This window comes from Podarcis gaigeae (assembly GCF_964106915.1).
Source record: "Podarcis gaigeae genome assembly, chromosome: 4".
NCBI classification, from domain to species: domain Eukaryota; kingdom Metazoa; phylum Chordata; class Lepidosauria; order Squamata; family Lacertidae; genus Podarcis; species Podarcis gaigeae.
In genome coordinates, this window is record NC_139677.1 from 51,022,019 (window position 1) to 51,044,516 (window position 22,498).

At 43.8% G+C, this 22,498-nt stretch overlaps 1 protein-coding gene across 1 annotated transcript; it reads left to right on the forward strand.

The window, feature by feature from the left end:
* The first annotated feature begins 9,042 nt into the window (after window positions 1–9,042).
* On the forward strand, window positions 9,043–21,920 carry ICOSLG (inducible T cell costimulator ligand). Its single transcript, XM_083734724.1, has 7 exons — window positions 9,043–9,515; window positions 12,786–12,823; window positions 14,298–14,657; window positions 15,381–15,647; window positions 16,428–16,589; window positions 19,093–20,538; window positions 20,755–21,920. The coding sequence occupies exons 1-6, from the start codon at window positions 9,502–9,504 to the stop codon at window positions 19,134–19,136; spliced, it is 885 nt and encodes a 294-aa protein (XP_083590850.1). The 5' UTR covers window positions 9,043–9,501; the 3' UTR covers window positions 19,137–20,538; window positions 20,755–21,920.
* Window positions 21,921–22,498: the final 578 nt, after the last annotated feature.

Below are 22,498 nucleotides of genomic sequence, written 5' to 3' on the forward strand. Positions count from 1 at the left end.
CCCCTCCCATCCTTTTGTACAATTATCCAGCTGTAAACCTTTAAATACCAGAACAAGAGCACAGCTATGGAAGCAGTAAGGGGGAAGAGTCTCCACAATAACTATTATATTACTCTTTTTGTTGCTGTTCCACCATAAATATAGTTGTGGTGAGATCAGAACTGAAGCCCCATTTGCTATCAGTGCATCATAAGAAAATGTCTAAAAACTAAAATAACATTCTTCACCCTGACACGGCCTGTTGGGAACAAATAAACATTGACACAAGCACTCTCTCTACTTCTGCCAATGTGGGAACAACTTACAAGAGCTAGGTAATTTGTTAACTCTGTATCTGTGTTTAGTGATGGATATGGGTCAATAAATTGAAGCTGAATCCTTTTTTTATATAAGATGTTTTAAAGCTTTTTCATAATAAGATAAAATAAACTAATCTAAATAAAAGCAAAAACAGAGAGAGATAAAACAGTGTCCTTTCTCAAAGGTAGTTCTTAACCCTTGTATAACTAACACAGATTCAGCTTCAATCAATAAATTGAAGCTGAATCCTGATAAGACAGAGGTATTGTTTTTCTCAAGTTCTCCAATCTGGGGATAGCTTGTTGTGGTATCATGATTAAAATGAATTGTGTTTCTCTTGTATGTAAGCATAATGATAATGATTATTATTATTATTATTATTATTATTATTATTATTATTATTATTTTGACAATATGTAGCAAAAACCATTAAATAAACTGGCTTGCTTTGAGTACCTTCTTATCTGCAGTAATGGGGTACTTCTTAAAACAACTGAATATGATGAAACTTCTTTTGTTTATTTTAAGGGATCTAAGGTTCCTTATATATTTTTAGCAGAATTTTAGCATTTAAAATTCAGGACTTCTTTACTTAAGATTCAATTTGGTTTCCCTCAAAGCTAGCCACTTGTTTATTAGGAAAGTCCCCATTTGATGTCTTTAGGGTTAATTTTTTTGGGAAATCAAATCTAAGCAGCAGCTGCATAATCTGTGAACATGCCAAAAAGCCTGGCAGGGGTTGTTTTTGTTGCTTAGCCTGTTTATAAGTTAAAATGTGAAATTTAAACAACTGGTGAAAGCTAAGAACACTAAAGTAGGAATCTGCATTTCTTAAGGATCGCTCAGTTGGTTAGACTGTGGTGCTGATAATGCCAAGGTTACAGGTTTGATCCCTGTACGGGACAGCTGCATATTCAAGTTGGATTAGATGATCCTCAAGGTCCCTTCTAGGGACAACAGAATGCCTAAACCTATTTTGTCATATGCTGGGCCAATAGCAAAATAGCCACACACATCCTCTGAATTCCATAGCTATTTTTCTGTTTTAACAAGGGCAACAGAAAGAAGAATAAGGACTTTTACTTATGTGTATTCCATATATTATGCTCAGGGTGTTTTAGAATGGAGGTTTTGAGATTTAGCAAACACAGCACAGCTGTGATATTAAGGGTACCAAACACAGACACTTCCTTTCCAGTTTCCTGTGTTTGTGCTATGACTGAAGTTTGAAGAAGTTGCTTTCGGGAAGTACCCTGCATATTGTAATAATGCTATTAAAAATATACAATTATATAAAATATACGTAGTACAAGTGACATGTCTAATGGTGTGGGTTGTTAGTCCATATCTTATCTTCTAGAACCTAAATTCTCTTATAGCCTTTTGCGGAGAAATCCTGCTTATTTGAACTGTATTTTAATGAGTACTGCGAATGTATCCTGTCAGTTTGATAGGGGAAGTCTTCTGTCTTGTCAGGTGAAACTTTGTTTAACTGTCACGGGGGAATCTTAGCTGACAGCTGAGAAGCAGTAGGAGACAGAACTCTCAGTTTACAAAAGAAAGACTGTCTAGCTGGTGGTTGCAGGTGTAGAATTCCTAAGTTGATGAAATAGCTGAGTCTGGGCTAGAGAGGCCTGAAGAAGTGAATATACAGTACAGTGGTACCTCGGGTTACATACGCTTCAGGTTACATACGCTTCAGGTTACAAACTCCGCTAACCCAGAAATAGTACCTTGGGTTAAGAACTTTGCTTCAGGATGAGAACAGAAATCGTGCTCCGGTGGTGCAGCAGCAGCAGGAGGCCCCATTAGCTAAAGTGGTGCTTCAGGTTAAGAACAGTTTCAGGTTAAGAACGGACCTCCGGAACGAATTAAGTACTTAACCTGAGGTACCACGGTATATGTCTGTTGTGAGACAGTAACTGTTGGTTGGAGCGAGTCTGTGCTGGTTGGTGCTTTGTTTTCATGGTGGACAGTGGGGAAAGGTTCAAAGAAGGAGGAAGAAGATCTGAGAGGAAGGCAGAGTGGCTTGCGAACCAAAGACTTTCTGGGGTTGCCAAATTACTTGGCTCAGGCTTAAGAGAGCCCTGGGAAGCAGTTTGGAACGCTAGGCAGGAAAGCCAGAGGAAGATTCCAGGACCAGCAGGACAGCAAAAACTGGCCTAACCTCCAGTAGGGATTGAAAAAGACTTCAACAAGAGTCCTCAGTGAAATGTTGGTGAGGCTTAACTGGGGCGGAGTAAATACAACAGCAATCTAGAAAAATGCTTTTAATAAGGTTCCTCAAAGCTGCCTTGATTTTGTAAGAAGTGTCGTGTAACATAAGCTGTATTTAAGGAACAAGTTATAGTGTATATCGGTTTAAGGAGACAGTACTAAGCTTGTGCTTTGCTTAATCTTGCAATGGCTTTATACCACACCTGTGTCAGCTTTGCCTTTGAACCAGTGCCACCGACTGGGCTCAACCACTTCAGCCCCGACTGGGCCAGGTGAGCTGGGATAGCACTTCCAGAGACCTTCTTCTGCAGGAACAGGTCTAAGTGCTGTGGACTCACAACTCAGAGCTGTGAGCACCGAACTCACTTCCAGAAGACAGTCGTGCACAGCAGAGTACAGCAGAGCATAAATCACTCAGACGACAGCGCTGAAGAATATCTTCTTTTATTCACTACAGCTACTGTACTATACAAACTATATACAAATGGAGACGCTGGACTGCACTGAGTGTTACAGCTGCTTTCTGTAGCGACCTTATCTACAGAGATAACACTCAGTCTCCCCCTTTGAAGTGAGGCTGAATAAGTAGCAAGCACAATCCGCCCCCTCCTCTCTGGAAAATCAGCAGATTCTTGCAATGGGAAGGGTGAAATCTCCTCATCCTCCCCCTTTCATTCCAACCATTGCAGAATCTAGCATAACTGCAACTTGCGTACAGACTCCAAAAGTTGTTCTTTGCTAACAACCTTTGTTAAAACATCTGCAGGTATCTCTTTCCCCGGCATATAAGCAGGGGCGCCGACTTATAAAAAATATTGGGGGGGCCCATACTGGGGTCCTGCCCCGGGAAGTTTTCTAAGATCCGCTCCCGGCCCGTTGCTGCTGCTGCCGCCCGCCTCGTGGCCCCCTCGCCAGCTGAGGGAGGGAGAGAGACCGAGAAGGAGAGAGATGCGTGGTGGGCAAGGCAAGTGCCCGCCGCGCCTCGCCTCCCACCGCCCCTCGTGCCGGCCGCCCCCTCCCCTCCCTTCCCCGCCCGCACTCGCTCGCTCGCCCTCCTCACCCCAGCTCTTGGCCGTTCGCCCCAGGAACTCGCCGCTGTTGGGGTTGTAGATGAACCTCCGCCACTCGGCCATAGACTGGCTGAAGGGCTTCTCCTCCTCCTTGGCCATAGCGCGAGAGAGAGAGAGAGGCTGGAAAGAGAGAGGGAGCTCGGCGGTTCGCGGGCGGCGGTTTTTCCCCTGCCGAAACAACAGCGGCTCCTCAGAACCGCTAAGTAACTCTCCCTCAGGCGCCCGGCGGGAGAGCAGAAGAGAGGAAAAGGAAAGAGGGGCTGGGCCAGTCGCACGCACCAAGCAAAACTACTCGCGCCGCCTCTTTTACTACCGTAATAATTATTTGTTTTAACTCATTACTGAATGTATTTTAAAAGGTAACTATCATCAAACAAGGGAAATAAAAAATACCAACATAATTTTGTGATTTTACAAAGCATAATATAACTACCGTATTTTTCGCTCTATAACACGCACCTGACCATAACACGCACATCGTTTTTAGAGGAGGAAAACAAGGGGAAAAAACATTCTGAATGAAACAGTGGATGTATCATTTTTGTGCTTCATGCTGTGGCCACAGACATTTGATCTGATGGTGAATTTGGGGTGACCCAATGCAAAAATCCTGAGGATCCATGTGGATCCATGTTTTGTAACCACGTTTTTGCACCATTGCAGCCCCAGGCAACAGTGGGTGCGTGATTTTGGGGGGGCAGGCTGTAGCCATGGACATGCTATGTGCTCTGATGGTGAATTTGGGCTGACCCAATGCAAAGATCCTGAGGATCCATGTGGATCCATGTTTTGTAACCACGTTTTTGCACCATTGCAGCCCCAGGCAACAGTGGGTATGTGATTTTGGGGGGGCAGGCTGTAGCCATGGACATGCTATGTGCTCTGATGGTGAATTTGGGCTGACCCAATGCAAAGATCCTGAGGATCCATGTGGATCCATGTTTTGTAACCACGTTTTTGCACCACTGCAGCCCCAGGCAACAGTGGGTGCGTGATTTTGGGGGGGCAGGCTGTAGCCATGGACATGCTATGTGCTCTGATGGTGAATTTGGGCTGACCCAATGCAAAGATCCTGAGGATCCATGTGGATCCATGTTTTGTAACCACGTTTTTGCACCATTGCAGCCCCAGGCAACAGTGGGTGCGTGATTTTGGGGGGGCAGGCTGTAGCCATGGACATGCTATGTGCTCTGATGGTGAATTTGGGCTGACCCAATGCAAAGATCCTGAGGATCCATGTGGATCCATGCTTTTTAACCACATTTTAAGTGGGGAGGGAAGGAAAAACACAGAAGGGACACGGAGCAGGAGAGGGGTGTGCAGAGAAGCAGCTGGCTAAGAATGCAGGAGAGGGGTATAACAGGAGGAGGGAGGAAAGGAAGGCAAAAGTTTTCCCTCACCTACCCACCCAAGTCAGCCAGCTCGCGCGCTCTCTCTCGCTCTCGCTCTCTCCCTCCTGCATGGAGCACAGAGACACACTCTGCTTTCTCTCTGCCTGGAGGGGAGGGGCTTTCCCTGCTCTTTGTTCCGTTTGAGCAAACACAGCAAGGAAACAGAGCAGGGTGGGCAGTAAGACCCTGAGGCAGAATGCCGGAAAAATACGGTAATAATTTTCTTAAATTATTGGGGGGGCGGAGCCCCCCCAAACGAATTTTTGAGGGGGCTCGGGCCCCCTCAGGCCCCATGGAGTCGGCGCCTATGCATATAAGAGACTTTTACACACTTTGGACACATTCCCCAGCTCGATGAAGCTTGGTTAGCAGATATTTTGTCCTCTGCTTACATCCTTCTGAGTGGAGCAACGTTATACATGCTTTATTATCCTGATACACTTGAACAGGAAAAGTGACCTCCACTCTTATATCCTCAAACAGTTGCTGTAACCACTCTATGTCCATCAGGGAAAGAGTGAAATCTCCTCAACCTACATCCCACAGTTTGCATGGTTATTGTTAAGTTTAGGATGCAAAGCATGTGAGTGATATTAAATGGTGGCAGTGGTAAGGATTGAGGGAAACAGAAGTTGGGGTTTGTTAATACAACAAGTAAGGAAATAACATCACCCCCTTTCCCTTCACACTTTTAAGGTAATACTGTATTCTTTTAAATACTACAAAGTACCGTAAATTTCGCTCTATAACACGCAGATTTTTTCTCCTAAAAAGTAAGGGGAAATGTCTGTGCGTGTTATAGAGCGAATGTGTGGTCCCTGGAGCTGACTCGCCGGAGCGCAGGGGCAAAAATAGGCAAAAATCAGGCAAAAATAAGATCGGGCGGGCGGGCGGAGGGAAGGCGGAAGCTGCTGCTTTCCTGCATTCTGCCTCAGGGTCTTACTGCCCACCCGCTTCTGTTGCTGCGTTTGCTCAAACTCAACAAAGAGCAGGGAATCCCCTGCCCTCCTGGCAAGCAGAGGGTTAAGGAAAGGATCGAGTCCTTCCTTCTAATTCTTTCCTAGTCACACTGCGTGCAGGCTCCAGCCCACCACCTCCTCCTCTCCGTGCTCTAGGGACTCGCAGGTGGGAGAGAGAGAGAGAAGGCTGGCTTGGGGGGGGGGGACTTTTGCCTTCCTTTCCTCCCCCCCACCCCGTTAAACTCCTCCCCTGCATTCTTAGCCAGCTGCTTCTCCGCACACCCCTCTTGTGCTTCTTGTCCCTTCTGTGTTTTTCCTTCCCTCCCCATTTAAAACGTGGTGACAAAGCACAGATCCACATGGATCCTCAGGATTTTTGCATTGGGTCACCCCAAATTCACCATCAGATCACATTACATGTCCATGGCTACAGTCTGTACCAAAAAAATCACGCACCCACTGTTGCCTGGGGCTGCAATGGTGCAAAAACGTGGTTACAAAGCATGGATCCACAGGATCTTTGCACTGGGTCACCCCAAATTCACCATCAGATAACATAGCATGTCCATGGCTACAGCCTGCACCAAAAAAATCACGCACCCACTGTGGCCTGGGGCCACAATGGTGCAAAAACGTGGTTACAAAGCACGGATCCACATGGATCCTCAGGATTTTTGCATTGGGTCACCCCAAATTCACCATCAGATCACATAGCATGTCCATGGCTACAGCCTGCACCAAAAAAAGCACGCACCCACTGTTGCCTGGGGCTGCAATGGTGCAAAAACGTGGTTACAAAGCATGGATCCACAGGGATTCTCAGGATCTTTGCATTGGGTCACCCCAAATTCACCATCAGATCACATAGCATGTCCATGGCTACAGCCTGCACCAAAAAAATCACACACCCACTGTTGCCTGGGGCTGCAATGGTGCAAAAACGTGGTTACAAAGCATGGGTCCACAGGGATTCTCAGGATCTTTGCATTGGGTCACCCCAAATTCACCATCAGATCACATAGCATGTCCATGGCTACAGCCTGCACCAAAAAAATCACACACCCACTGTTGCCTGGGGCTGCAATGGTGCAAAAAACGTGGTTACAAAGCATGGATCCACAGGGATTCTCAGCATCTTTGCATTGGGTCACCCCAAATTCACCATCAGATCACATGTCTGTGGCCACAGCATGAAGCCCAAAAATGATACATCCACTGTTTCATTCAGAATGTTTTTTCCCCTTGTTTTCCTCCTCTAAAAACGATGTGCGTGTTATGGTCAGGTGCGTGTTATAGAGCGAAAAATACGGTACATGTTTTAAGAAGAAGAAGAAGAAGAAGAAGAAGAAAGGAACATACAGAATTACTGACTGAATTATCCGAGAGTGGGTGGAGATTCTGTTAAAACAATACACACCTCAACACCAAGTTTATTAGCTCTCTAATGTGAATTCCCCTTGTGACTGCACCATTCATGGAGGAATAGCTGTTGGTTTGAAAGCTTATTTGGGAGCATGATTTTCACTTACAGAAAGTAACTCACAATGTTCTTACTTTATTATGAGCTTTCTTTGTACAAAATGATCATGTACACACCCAGAGACACACTCCCAAAAGGACCAATAAAGTTTTCTGTATTTGTTTATATGTTAGGGGTGAGTTGACTGAATCATTACAATGAGAAATCCAGGGGTCAGTAGGTTCTATGGCTTATAGTTTAAAAATGATTTACTGGAGTGATTTGAAACTTGACGGTGTAAAAGAGGCACATTTGTAGATGGCCTATGCTGAATTTGAGGCAGAAAAAAATAAAAAAATAACTTATATGAATAAAACATTATGGGAGTGACAGGTAGTATCTATTTTTCTTTCAAAGACCATGTCTGGATGATTTTTCTGCAAATATTTATCTGATTGTACCATTTCTTTTGGGAAACTGGTTGTTGACATAGATCGAGGGAAATGTCTGGTGTGTGCTTGTGAAAAATGTTTGCAGTTTTGATTAAAAAGGCATTGTTGTGGCCAGTGTTAACTAATGGGAATTCATAAGGGTGTTGTGTACACATGCTCTATATGAACCTGCTGCAAGGGAAGGTTCAGTAGAGGTTTAACTGAACCCAGCGGCTGAGTTGTAGTCTTTCAGTTGGATGGAATGCCAACATCAGCACTCCCTGCTCAGTGAGCAAAGCTGGCCAAGAGTCGGGGGAAGGCCAGAGAATGAAAATTAGAATCGGTATCTTTGGCAACCACCATCTTCCCCACTGAAGGCATTTTTGCTAGTTTTTCAATATGTCTATGATGTGTACTCAGCATGGTGTTGAGTGTTGGACTATGTCCTGAGAGGTCAGGGTTCAAATCTCCACAGGACCAGCCACTGCCTGCTAGTCTCAACCTTTACCTCACAGCGTTGCATACCCTTCAACATTTCTCCGATGAAAATAGGGACGTCCTAAGGTAAAGCAGGACATTCCAGGATCAAATCTGAAACCAGGGCAGCTTCTATAAATCTGAGACTGTCCCTGGAAAATAGGGACACTTAGAGGCATTGTTGTGATGATGGGGAAAGGGTCATATACAGTGGAACCTTGGTTCTCGAACAGCTTAGTTGACGAACAAATTGGTTCCTGAACACCGAAAACCTGGAAGTGTCCTGTTTTTGGAAGCTCCTGCAGCCAATCGGAAGCCACACCTTGGTTTTTGAACACTTTCAGGAGTTGAACGGATTAAGTTCCAGAACTAAGGTTCCACTGTACACCACCTTGAGCTCCTGGGAAGAAACGTGGGGTACAAATGTCATAATAAATAAAACAGTAATATGTTACTACTCTCTCTCTTTTGAACGCATTTTCTTTTCACCCAACGATGATTATTCGCATTAATTGAAAGGCTGGATACAAATCCCTCACAATGCAACCCTGCATGTAAAGTAAAAGGTAGGTCTACTGATAGCTGGGTCTGTAGAGAATGAGACTCTTTAATATCAGCTTGGTTGCGTTCAAGCCCCACGTTGAGCAAGAAGAATCCTCGTGCTTCCTTCCTTCCCACTCTTCAATTCTGCTGTCCCGGGTGTCCCACTGAATATACGGAACTGGCTCCATTCATGCAGATGGGAGCGAAGGGACCGAGGCCTCAAGGCTGAGCCAATGGCGCGCCCACAGTCTAGGAAGGCGCGGCGTCACGGCACGTCACGCGCCGCCTGAGCGCCTATTTCAAGCGGGCGAGAGGGACGGAGGCGCCTCCGCCTGGGTGCCAGGCCTCGGGAATCCCCGCTTTCTTCCCTTCCTTTCCCTCCGCGGGAGGGAGAAGCCTCGGCGAGCTGCGGCGCGAGCTTTGCGGCCGGGAGTTTCCTCAAGGAAGCGGCTGCTCCGGAGAGCCACTGTGCCGCGCCCCTCGGGAGGCGTAGGCGGCCAGCCGCAGCGCGCCGCCACCGGCTCTCCATTTGCGGCTGCAAGGCGTCTCCGCGGGGGAATTTCGGGGTCCGGAGATGGCGGCGCGAGGGGCGCCCCGCCGGCGGGTTTAGTTGCCCTCGCGCACTTTGCAGCTGAGGCCGCCGCCGCCGCCACGATGGTGCCGAAAAGGTGAGTGGAGTCTCCAAGCAAAGTCTCGCACTTTGCACGCTCCTTCCTGGAGCTTCTCTCTCAGCTAGTTATTGCCTTGCTTGCAGGCCAGGTGGCATAAATTTGCTTGCATACGATATTTAAACGCCGAGGCGATTTCCTAAACTTGGATGTTGCGCTATTCTGTATGCGGATCGCTGCTGCTGCTATTGTTATTATTAAAATGTTGCTTGCATTGATATGCTTTTAACAGCAATCAGGCACCTTTGCTGAAACTTAAGTATTACTAAATTGAATGGAAACAACCCTAGTGCAAGCTGGGGTGATCCAGGCTTTATTGATTAAATTGTTTTGTCTCGAAGTAGCCTAGGGTAGCAAACGCATCAAGAGTAATGCAACCAAAAGTAAAGGCATGTTAACATTACTTTCTGAATATTTGTATTGAATGGCTGCTAGTCAGGACAGGGAAATGAAGCTGATATGCTAGTAGACAGAACTGATTTTTGACTACTTTGTAAGCCAGGCTTTTTTGAGAGAGAGACAGGTCCTGCTCAACTATCGGCTTAAACAACTGAAAAACATAACACAAATGGCTCATCTTTATTGATACTATGGCATTTTTGTAATATAGTTACAATTAGCTTGTTGGGATTCTTCTTTGTAAGTTTTGAAAGGTGACAAATAGAAACGTCACAATTGAATTTGTGACTCAAAACACTCTGGCGGTGTTAGCCCAGTGTTGTGGAAGTGGTCAGTGAAACTAACCACAACACAAGCAAACCTGAATACCAAGAGAATGAGACAGGAATAAATAGAACATGAACTGAGTAAACAAACACTTTGAAACAAATTCTGAAGGCTTTTATTTCTCAGTGGTTGGAAACCAGCTGTTCCTCACCATTGTTTCTGAAAGAGCAGGTATACTTCCTGATTCAGAACCAGTGCTTCAAATAAATATAATGCAATCGTGTTAGAAACAATTGAATAATCTTGATTATCTTGGCAAAATAAGTGCTTAGGGTGGTGCTTTCTTGGCTAAATCTGCCTAACATATGCTTCTGGAACACATTAATTTTGCAACAGCATTGTCCCAGCATCACAATGCTGAAACAAATGTTTAGGATCACACACTAACAATCTATACAGTGGTACCTCGGGTTACATACGCTTCAGGTTACATATGCTTCAGGTTACAGACTCCGCTAACCCAGAAATAGTGCTTCAGGTTAAGAACTTTGCTTCAGGATGAGAACAGAAATTGTGCTCCAGCAGCAGCAGGAGGCCCCATTAGCTAAAGCGGTGCTTCAGGTTAAGAACAGTTTCAGGTTAAGTACAGACCTCCGGAACGAATTAAGTACTTAATCCGAGGTACCACTGTACTTCATTGTAGCTATGGCAGGGATGTTTCTGATACTGATTGACTTGAGTTGGTGTGAATTGGTTGACTGCAGCTCCCAACATGGCTAATTGTCTGTCAGGGATTGAGGTGTGTAACCACCAGGGAAAGGCACCCTGGATAGTTAGTTATTTTATTTTAAAAAAATAAATCTGTACAACTATTTCATAAAATATATCAAAGTGGTAATTTTTTTAAAAAAAGATGAACATGAGACATCAATTAACCATTGTGGAAAGGTGTATTCTTAATTGCCTGCATAGAAAAGTTTCCATCAGGCATTTAAAAGTTGAAACAGAAGTTAATTACTGGATCTCTATTGGCAGAGTCTTCCACAATGCTGGGATATAAGGACTATTGCCTCATTTGTAATGAAAAAGATGGAGCTATTTTGATAGTAGGCTTATTTTGAATGAAGTTTGGCAGGCACATCTATTAATACTGGAGAATCTGTGCATGCACACAAAAGCTCATATCAATAACAAACTTAGTTGGTCTCTAGTCTAAGGTGCTACTGGAATGAATTTTTTAAATTTTGTTTCAACTGTGGCAGACCAACACAGCTACCAACCTGTAGCTAGATCTATTAATACTGCTATGTATATAGGTCTGTGTCACATGTAAAAAAACGAGGTTCCAGCATTCATATATTAAAAGTGCCATGGGCAGCAAGGAATAGAGGAGATGCTGCTCCATACGAATGAGTAAAATCACACAAAAAGCATTGGTTCTAAAATGGATTAATTCCCCCCCCCCCGAACCTTCAAGTCGTAGGCGGAGCTAGCTGCTCCAGCACCCAGAGCGGCATACATGTTGTGCACCCAGGGGGCGACATGTTGTGCACCCAGGGCGTCCAAGGCGGGGTGTGTGTGTGCCGCGGCGAGCATCCCAGGGGGTGAGCCGGCCATGGCGGGCTGCTTCCTGGGGGGGGGGGAGCTGCACCGCTTTGCCAACAGCCTTCCTCCCTTCCCTCTTCCTTTTGACAGCTCAGGGGAGGCTTCCCTGCCGCCAGGAAGCAGCCCGGGAGCAGGGGGCAAGGGCACACCATCCGCCCATGACTCCCAAGCCTCCCCCAAGCTGTCAAAAACAAAGGGGGGGGAGGGGAAGGCCATCGGCAAGGCAGTGCAGCTCCGCCCCTTCCCCCGACGGCTTGGGGTAGGCTTGGGGGTTGCAGGCAGGCGGCATGCCGAATGTCACCCCCTCCCCCCCCAATAATTACACCCGGGTTTGGACCACCCCTTTCCTCTGCCCCTGCTTCAAGGACAGCAAATTAATAAATATAAATACAGTCACAAAAGCACAAACACACATGAGAGTTGGTGTAATGATTCAAAACATAGTCTGGACTGAAGTGAAAACATAGTCTGACCTGAAGAGAGCCACAACCTCCTGGCTTCAGGCCTTTCCCATAAGCAACACAGAGATAAAAATATTGACCTGCCTTCTTAGAATCATATAGTTGGAAGGGAAGTAAAAATGCTGTCTAGTTCAACCCCCAGGCACTACAGCAAATGGGCCAAAAAAATAATAATACAAAGGAGTCTTTCACCATCTAAGCAGCCTGTTCCCAACACCTCATACCAAGAGGGAATCCTTGTTGATGTTCAGCTAGCATTCCCTTTCTTGTAACTTGAACCTTTTGGTTCTGGTCCTATCCTTTGGAGCAACATAAAACAAATTTCCATTACAGTTATTGGGTTGTTGTGTACAAAAAGAAGAAATTCTGAAATAATATGGGAATACCTGTGAGGACTGCAGAGAAAAATTCTGAAGTTGCTATTATACAATCTTTGTATCAATATTTGTTGTTTAGTTGTGTCTTACAAATTCTGAATAATATGTATTTAGTAGTTTATAAAATTCTTGCCTCATAATCTGTTTTTATTTTGTTTCAGCTTTGGATTTATGATGTTCCTTTGGGTTCAGACAGCTGGTAAGTTATGAATGTATTGTTTGCTGTGCTCAAATATAAAGCAAACCTTTAAATATGTTGATAATGCGGATGATCAGTCCTGTCTTTTCCCTAAAGTTCAGGGTGGACTGCAGAAATGCAAAGCCACTTTAAAATATACAGATGACTAAATTAACATTTCAGGTAATAATCATACTCTTAATACAATTCCCATAATGCTTTCTCTTACCCAGGAGAGCTGCCATGCTAGAATCTCCTGTTAATGTTTCCCCCTCAGATAGGTTCTGTGTTTTAGTACAGTGGTACCCCGCAAGACGAACGCCTCGGAAGACGAAAATCTCGCTAGACGAAGGAGTTTTTCGTTTCCTTAGCCGCTTCGCAAGACGCATTTCCCTATGGGCTTGCTTCGCAAAACGAAGCTTGCCCCGCAAGCTCCGGGGATAGCGGGGAAGCGCAGCGCGCCTTCCCCTCTGTCCCCGGACCCCTTTTGAACCAAGGGGCGGCAATGGGGAGAAGCGATCTTCTCCCCTCCGCCCCTTGCTTCAAAAGAGGGGACAGAGGGGAAGGCGCGCGCACGCCTTCCCCTCTGTCCCCGGAGATTGCGGGGCAGGCAACAGGGAGAAGCAATCTTCTCCCCGCCGCCCCTTGCTTTAAACAGGTCCGGGGACAGAGGGGAAGGCGCGCAGCGCTTCCCCTCTGTCCCCGGACGGTCTGCATAGGAACAATTGATTGATTTTCAATGCATTCCTATGGGAAACTGTGCTTCGCAAGACGAAAAACTCACGAGAAGAAAAAACTTGCGGAACGAATTAATTTCGTATATGCACTGCTGGAAGATAATCAACATACGCATTGCCACATTTGCATGTTAGGAAGAGCTGTATCTGTTCAATGCCTTGTGGCATGGAAGATGTGGCCACGGACTCTTGGAGAAGAGTCTGAGAAGACCCTGAGACTCAATTAAGTTTCACTTGGACTCAGTTGCTGTGACATAGGTAGAAGGTAATCAACAAGAAATCAGTAATAATAAAGAGGAGTAGATGCCATGAGGGCGTTCCCCATTAGGCCGAGGTCACCTTTCCATTAGAGTGTATAACATCAAGTGAACTCAGACTAGTGAATTACCGTATTTTTCGTTCTATAAGACACACCAGACCATAAGATGCACCTAGTTTTTGGAGGAGGAAAACAAGAAAAAAAAATATTCTGAATATGAGAAGCCAGAACAGCAAGAGGTATCGCTGTGCAGTGAAAGCAGCAATCCCTCTTGCTGTTTTGGCTTCTGGGATAGCTGCGCAGCCTGCATTCGCTCCATAAGATGCACACACATTTTCCCTTACTTTTTAAGAGGGAAAAAGTGAGTCTTATAGAGCAAAAAAATACGATAAGTTATTCTCTTCAGTGGGAATGAAAAGAAATGTGGCCCCAGTAAAACTGGATTTTATGGAGAAATTTGTAAAAAGCATACATTTAATTTCCCATTTTGTCTTTATAGCTAACATATCAGTCACTGGCATAATAGGAAGTACTGTTGAACTGAGATGCGATGAGTTAAATGGCACATTCATCTTAAATAACTTTCGAGTAACATGGCGAAAAGAAGGGGAAAAAAAGTGCTTTGTAGAAACCTATTATTCTGATGAAGATCTTACTTCATACCGCGAGAAAAACCAGTGTGCAGACTTCAGAGACAGGACTCGGTTTACTGAGGAACCGAAGGAGGGCAAGTTTACTCTGCAACTGTTAAGGATCAGTCCTAAAGATGAGTTCACATATACCTGTGTGGTACTGAAGAAGAATGAAGAAGGAGAATTTGAAGTACATAGAGAAGTAAAAACAAACCTCAAAGTGGCAGGTAAAGCAAATGTTTATAAGCCATCAGTGATAAATTCCTGTTCTTTTGCCAAACTTTGTGTATGTCAGAGAATGGCATAGAAGAAAGGCGTGTTCAAGTGTGTTTCTCCATGCATCCTCCGGGGCACGGAGGACCAATGGTGTTTTAAACAAGAAAATGTGCTTGGCACACCAGGGGCAATCCCGTCCATTGCCACATCCTTCTTTTTCTCCCATTCTGCATGACTCCCTGAGCAAGGGTTGTAGGAAACTGCCTTGGTCCATCCAACTCAGTGTTGCCTACACTGGCTGGCAGCAGCTCTCCAGGGTTTCAAATAGGAATCTCTCACAACCCTACCTTGGAGATGCCTAGGACCTTCTATATGCTGCAAAGCAGATGCTCTACCATGGAAGTAGGGCCTTTCCCCTAGCACTGCCCTGTCAGCACCCCTCCTGTTCATGGAGAGCTTTTCACAGAGGAGAACTGAAGGTGTGTAGACCGAAACCTCATTCACCCCAACAGTCCATGAGGTCACAGTCTATACTACAACGCTACTTCCAATATTTCTGGTTCAACAGTAAGGCATCAACCTGGCAGTACGAGTTACTTGTGTGTGCAAACAGGACCCTACTCCCACTGCATGTGTTAGTGTAATCCGAGGACTGAAAATCCTTCTCTCAGCCTTTTATACTGACAGCAGCTCCAGACTGTGTTAAAATATGTCGCCCTTACTTTCCCCCCCAGCAAATTACAGTGCGCCAGTTCTGACTCACATGGTATCTGGAGAAGAAGCGACATTTAATTGCACTTCTAGCCACGGGTACCCACAACCAAAAGTTTATTGGGTAAATCATACTGACATCAGCCTCTTGAACTCAACTCAACAGTATACTAGAGCGCCTGATGGGACGATCAGTGTTTTCAGTACGTTAACAGTTAAAGCAGCTACTGCTATCAAGTTAGAGTGTACAATTGAGAATGAGCAGCTGCACCAAAATCTAACTGCCACCAGTAAGTTGATGTTCTTCATTTTATCTCCTCTCAAATATTTTTCATGCATGGTGAAATATTTATAGCGAAGAACAAATTTGTCAAGTAAGCTAAAAAAACAACAACTACAGTGTAATTCATGTCCAGAACCCCAAAAAACCTTGACTTTCTGATCATTTGTCAGCTAGAACAAAAGCCTTTCGTCTCTTAAATAGAGAGGAAAGCTTCAAATTTAAATTCAGATGCAATAATAAATCATATAGGCTCCAGGACATGCTACTTAAAGCCTTCGCACAAATTATTGGCAGGTTAGCTCATATCAGAAGGTGACATTTGGCCCACCTACTCCTGCTTCATCTTGGCTGTTAAACAGACCTACCTTAAATCACAACAACTTTTGTTTCAATTCTGCTAGCTGAAATGCCGTTTTCAAAACTCAGCAGTTGTGAAGTCTATTATCTGGCTGACCTTTAGGGAAATGGGAGCTGGATGAAAGGCTATAACTCAGCTGGGAGTGTATGTAACTTATTGACTTAGATATGCTTAAGGAAAATCTCTGGGTTATGACCAAAGTTTTCCATCCTTTTACATGCAGTGTGCAAATTATTAGGATAAAAGTTCCTTTTGCTAAAAGGTGATTCTTAAGTTTCATTGTATTTTAATAAAATCCAGTTTTTGTGCATGTGTTGTAAAGCATAAAAACAGTTAAGATGTGCAGTTTATGTTGTTTGCAGACCTGTTCTGTCTGAGCCTTTTTTAAAAACCTCTCCTCCTTCTCCCCTTGGCGTTGTTTCTATTTAGTTGACACGAGCAGTCCTGAAAATAGCCCCTCGGTTGATAACAGCCCAAGTAAGACAAAAGGTGCGGTTCTGGCTTCTGTTGCAGCTGTCTCAATAGTCATTCTACTTATTTTGTACATCGGGTGGAAGAAAAGGAGGACTTCTGTTCTAATGACTTACACTGGTAAGTGAACAGTACATCCAGTTTAACAAGCCCTAAGGAGTAGGAGTAGAGAGGCAGTGGTTCATTTCTCCCCCCCACCCAAGACTTCCATAATGGTTAAACTAGCATTTCTAAGGCAGCAGCTGATACTTTGTGTAGACAACCAGAGTAGCTTGTCATGTAGAGTATACATCTTCACCCAAGGGAATCTCTTCCCATGATTACCAGTAAGGTTTGCCACAGTCCACATTTCAAGCACACACCAGGTTTAGCAAGGCTGAAGTGGACCCGCTGTTGAGATCACTGGAAGGGTATGTAGCGTTATCTCCTTGAAGGGAGGAAGAAAGCTAGTTGATGGTGTTAGACTTTCTAATGAAGCGGGATCTATTTTAAGATCTGTTAGCATGCACCCTAGGCCCACTTTCCACTTTCACTCTCACCTACTCTCCATTTGCATGCCTGCTTGTGAAAACTGAAATGATAGTGGCCCATTCTACAGCCACAAACTTAGGAAAACAGGCATGTGGAAGGGGAAACTGGAGAGATTAAAAGAAAGACATGTTGTGCTGCACTTATTGTAGTCCATTCTCAAAATATGGCGATACTTCAGAGTCGGCCTTCTCAAAGGAAACCTTCAACATCTTATTTGTTGTCTCGGTTCATCCTGGCTTCCTCTGGTTGCTAGAACATGTAGGTTTCCTTTTTACAAATAGCCCTTGCTACAATAGGAGCTAAAGAACAAAGTTCTAACTTTGGACAACCTGTGGACAACGTATGGCAAATCTCCCAAGAAGAGGGCCAGTTGTGTAATATGCACTTATCATGAAAAGCTACTGGCTAGAAATGCCTTTAGGCTTCCTTCTGTAAACTTGGTTGCTGGTGTAGAGCAGAGGTTGGGGAAACTAATGTCTTCCAGATGGTGATGGACTCCCATCAGCTCAAGCCAACGTGACCAGTGGTTAAGGATGTTGTAGTCCAACAGCCACTGCAGGGGCTCTTGGCCCTCATCCCTGGTGTAGTCACTCTGCTTCTAACTCAGGATTCTACTAATGCATAATTCAGGGTTCCCGTTGGGTCAAAGACAATATGCTCCCCTCCCAAAAAGACTCTAGCCACACTTGTACTAAAGAGAACTAATAATGTCAATAAAGAGAGCCAATAATGTCACCATGGCCAAGTATTCTTGGCTCCCATGTCATTCTTATTGATGTTTATGGCTCAGCTGTATTTATTTGTTTCACTGGAAGAATGGCTTCTGGCTCCAAAACATCATCTGGGTCTACCATATGCTAATTGTTACTTAAAACAATGTTGTCATATCAAAGCAATCAGAACAACATTGGCCATAGCAACTTACTCAAATAAGAAAACCACAAAATAAACGAAGCATAGAATCAGTCCCACATCTGCAGAGCATCTGATTAATCATAGATGCCTTCCAGGTCATATCCATCCGTAAATTCCTAAACTTGCTTGCCAACAAATGTTGGCAAGGGTAATGAGACACTCAGTGTTTGTAGATAGTAAACCTTCCATTCATCATGTTCGGGTTTTTCATCTTGTGCACTTTCATGTAATCCTGGCTCAACAGACAGTTCCTTCTCTTGGTGCCAACTCAAATTAGACTAGCTGTCTCTCTAATTCCTATTTAAAATATGACATTGAACTTCCTTCCCTTTGTGATGTCTTGAGTCCTTGTGTGCCATCTTGAAAGCACTTTCAATGGTCCTCATTCTATTTAGAATACACAACCACATGTAATACACCTCAGTCCAAAAGTTCTACGAATCTTTTTTCCCTATCAATTGGTGTTCATAAAAATGAAGAATCAAACAACACAGTAGTCATGGTTCACTTAGCCCAGTAGTGTTTTCCTGAAGAATGCATACGTATTTCGGACCCCTAAACTGAAATTTTGTACTGATAAGAACATACATTTTAGCTTGATGCAGAGCTCTGAGCATCTTGTAACTCCCTTTACAATATTTTTGACATAAGAACTTGCATACTTTTCTGAGCTTGCTCATTTCTTTCTCTTACAAATAAATGTTGGTCAGTGCTGCAACTGGGCTATATCTAGCCAATGATTCCTCTTATAAGGATATTGTACCTTGGCTTCCCACATTTTGGGAGCTCCATTGCTCTGAGCATTCAGGGTGCTTGGATGCGGTCATGTCCCAAAGGAAAGAAATTTAGGGTGGGCCCTAACCAGGGCTATTTTCAGCCAGAACTCAGTTCCAGCACCTCTCAGGTGGACACCGTTGCCATTATAAGAGAACAAGGGTGTTCATGATGCATTCCAGCACTGGTCCTAACAAACCAGACACCATTACCTTGATTTGTTAGCCCTTGTTGCTGTGACAGCTGTAGATGGGCAAGACAAGAGGTCTTGGGGGAGGGCAGAAATGGAAATTCTCTGGCAGCACCAGGGTTTGATGTTTTATTCCTGTCCTACTACATAACATTTCTGTAATCTGACCCATATAAAATTTGTATATTCTGTTGTGTGTGTTTTTTTTTAAAGCTCCTGCTGAAATAGGAAACAGAAATTTTGGACTACCAGAATAATGTTGCCTGGAAACATTCCCACAGAGACTGATGGTTGTGAGTTATCTGTCTGCAGCAGAGCATGGACTGGAGCAGAACACTTATGTACTGCCAGCAGCTTGCCGTGTTTACCCTTCTACTGGTGAAAGGCAGAATGCTACCTGGCCCACGTCTGATAGATAAAGGCTATGCTATAAAGTTAGTCCACCAAATGAAACCCAGAAGGGGCACACTTCTTGGGCACAGCTCAGAACTGATTCTGTGGGGGGAGTCAACATACATCTTTGAGCTTTCCAAGGACTGCTTCACTTGTTAATGACATTTTGGTACTGAAGAAATTCACGGAGGAGCATTTTGTCAATGGCTTAATGGAGCATCTTTGTTCCACAGCAGCATATGCCAGTGACTAGAACTTTCATGCCTTGTTTTTTGGCCTCCTCAAAGCCAATGATTGGCCTCTTTTGGAAGTAGGCTGCCGGACTAGATGGACCTGATCCAGCAAGGGTGGTCACCTTCTGAAGTGTGGCTGCACTTCTGAGCCCAGTCTTCCAATGGTGGTATAGAACGGAAGATTGACATGGAATTAGTCCCCCAACATTAGACCCAGAGGTCTGGTTGTATAGGACAGACACACGAGGACAGCTGTCTTTTTGGGGGGTATATGCCATGGACACCACCTCCAGGTAGGTGGACAGGTCTGTTAATCAGTTGTGAATATGATCCTCTACACCAGACATCACTTTCGGACCAAGTTAGGCCAGAGTTCTTATCTCAGTTTAATGGCTTCGTCACAATCTGAACTTGAACATATGCGTCTTACCTACGTGGGAACCATATTAACTGCAAGCTCTGCCACTGTTGAAGGCGAAGCAATCTTGGGCAAAAAATGAAAAGGCCTTGGGCTAATTATGATTGCTTTTCCCTGTTAAATACTTCAGCCAGTTAACAGTCAGCCCAGTTGTGTAACAATAGCAAATGGAATGTTTCAAATGCTGGCATGTGAATGCATTACCATTTGCCAGAGCTTCTTCAAGAGCAGCTTTAGTGGACAGACATCTCATTTCAGTACAGCTGCAAAATCTAAACAAACAAGATTGCAACTTGGAACTTGTAAATCCTAGTTGTAATATTTCATCCCAAGTATTCTATGCATTTGCAGGGGAAGTGTCATGTGCATTTACAGGTTGAACATTGAAGGAGTACAGACAGCTCTGCTCTGTTCATGCTTCCTCGTGAACAGTGTATGCAGCAGAAGGAATGCAGGGCTCTGGATTTGTGCAAGTGTTCGTATGCTTTACTGAGTTGTTGGCTTCATGTTGCCAGTGTGCTAAGTCCGAACTGGAAGATATGATGGCAAGGTAGGCATGTGGAGATAGCAGCACACAGCGAATGGTGATACATGCATTAATCTGGGGTTTTATTAGTAGATTGGATTATTTCTCTTAACCCTTTATGCCATGCTTAGCCATCTGAGTGTTAGAAAGGAGCAGTTTCAACTTGCCCTGTTGACTAAATTACCTTAGAGGGTACATGGAGCTTTCTGGATCTCACTTAACACTTTTCAAGTAAAATCTCAGGGTTACCATGGAAGTCCTCAGGATGTATTTATATTAATTGATCCATACAGTTAAAATTTTAGCGTGCTAAATCAAAATCTGTTTAGCCCCGTGACATCTGTGTTGATTGGCATGATAAAGTAGACAAATCTTGGGGCACATACTTTAAACAACGTACTTTATCAATTCAATCATCATAGACACCAGAAAAGCAATGTAAATTACAGCCTTGATCAAACCAGAAGACTTGAATTGTTTATTAGAGAGCCAGTGGAATTGTGTTGATGGTCTTGTTACAACTCAGTTCTAAATACTTGGGAAAGTATTCAATTATTTCCTATGTAAGCATTGTTGAAAAACCTGCCTTAAAAGCACCATTCTGCATTTATACTCTGCAATTATTGTACATATTGTACAATAGATGAGCTGAAAATTCTTATGAAGCTAATACTTTACTTACTTAATCTCACAGGGATATCATCTATTTGACTTTACAAAAATATATTTTTTTATTTCTTTGTTTATAAATTCTGCAATGTGAATGTGAAACTTTGGTCTGTTTCTTCCCAAACAAATCATGTCCTGGTTGTTGTTTTGTTCTAGTGCACTGTGATAAAACGGGTTTTCACACTCTTCAACACATCAGTGGAAACTTCAGGTTTTACTTATCTCAATGCAGATAACTCATTTTCTCTCACCCCACCCTTCACCTCCTATTCCCTCACCGACAAAAGTCAGGTACTTCCACTGCTACCAGCAAAGGAAAAACAAATTGGAATTTTCTAGTTATGAACACTTGTGCCCTGCGTGAAGCATTATCTTTCATTTCTTTAGAAGTTTCCTGAAGACTGATCTTTTAGTGCAGGATCTACCAGATGTATAAGATTGGACCTTGTACACAGTATTTTTGCATGGCATTTTAATTCTGTTTTTAGCACATTGTTTCAGTGTTTGTATGTTTTTTACTGTTGTGCACTGCTTGGAGATCAAGCATGCACCTTCAATGTACTCTTTTTGGCACCTACTAAAAACATTCTTGTTTAGACAACCCTACTCAGATCCTTAAAAAGTTGAAGTAACTTTAATCTGTTTTAGTATTTAAACTTTTGTATGTTTTGAAGTATGGCTGTGAATTTTTCTTGAACTTAATTGCTTTATCTTTTTGCAACCTGCTTTGAGGCTTTTTACAATCGTGGTTTGTAAATTTTATTAAATAAATGAATACATATTTTTTGAAAATGTTTTTAAATCAATGTAAGCTCGGTTTTCCTTTGAACAAAGAGCCAGTTCCTAGATGATGATTAAATTTTATTATCCATCCTCGTACAGATGGTCTCAGGGTGGATTGCAACATTATACAGTGGTACCTCGGGTTAAGTACTTAATTCGTTCTGGAGGTCCGTTCTTAACCTGAAACTGTTCTTAACCTGAAGCACCACTTTAGCTAATGGGGCCTCCTGCTGCTGCTGCGCCGCCAGAGCATGATTTCTGTTCTCATCCTGAAGCAAAGTTCTTAACCCGAGGTACTATTTCTGGGTTAGCGGAGACTGTAACCTGAAGCATATGTAACCTGAGGTACCACTGTATACCAATATAAAATGCAGCATTAAAAGCAGACTTAAAACACTACAATCACAACTAGCCCAAGTTATGCAGGGTTTTGGATTTGCAGTTCCTCTGTGTTCAATGCACCTACCCCCAGTTCATTTAAAACCCATCAAATGTTTAAATGAATTACGCCTGGCGACCACCTCCATCCAGTTGCAGCCTGTGCCATGGGTTACAACAGTGAAAACACAATCTTTAAAAAGCAGTTTAGAACAACTC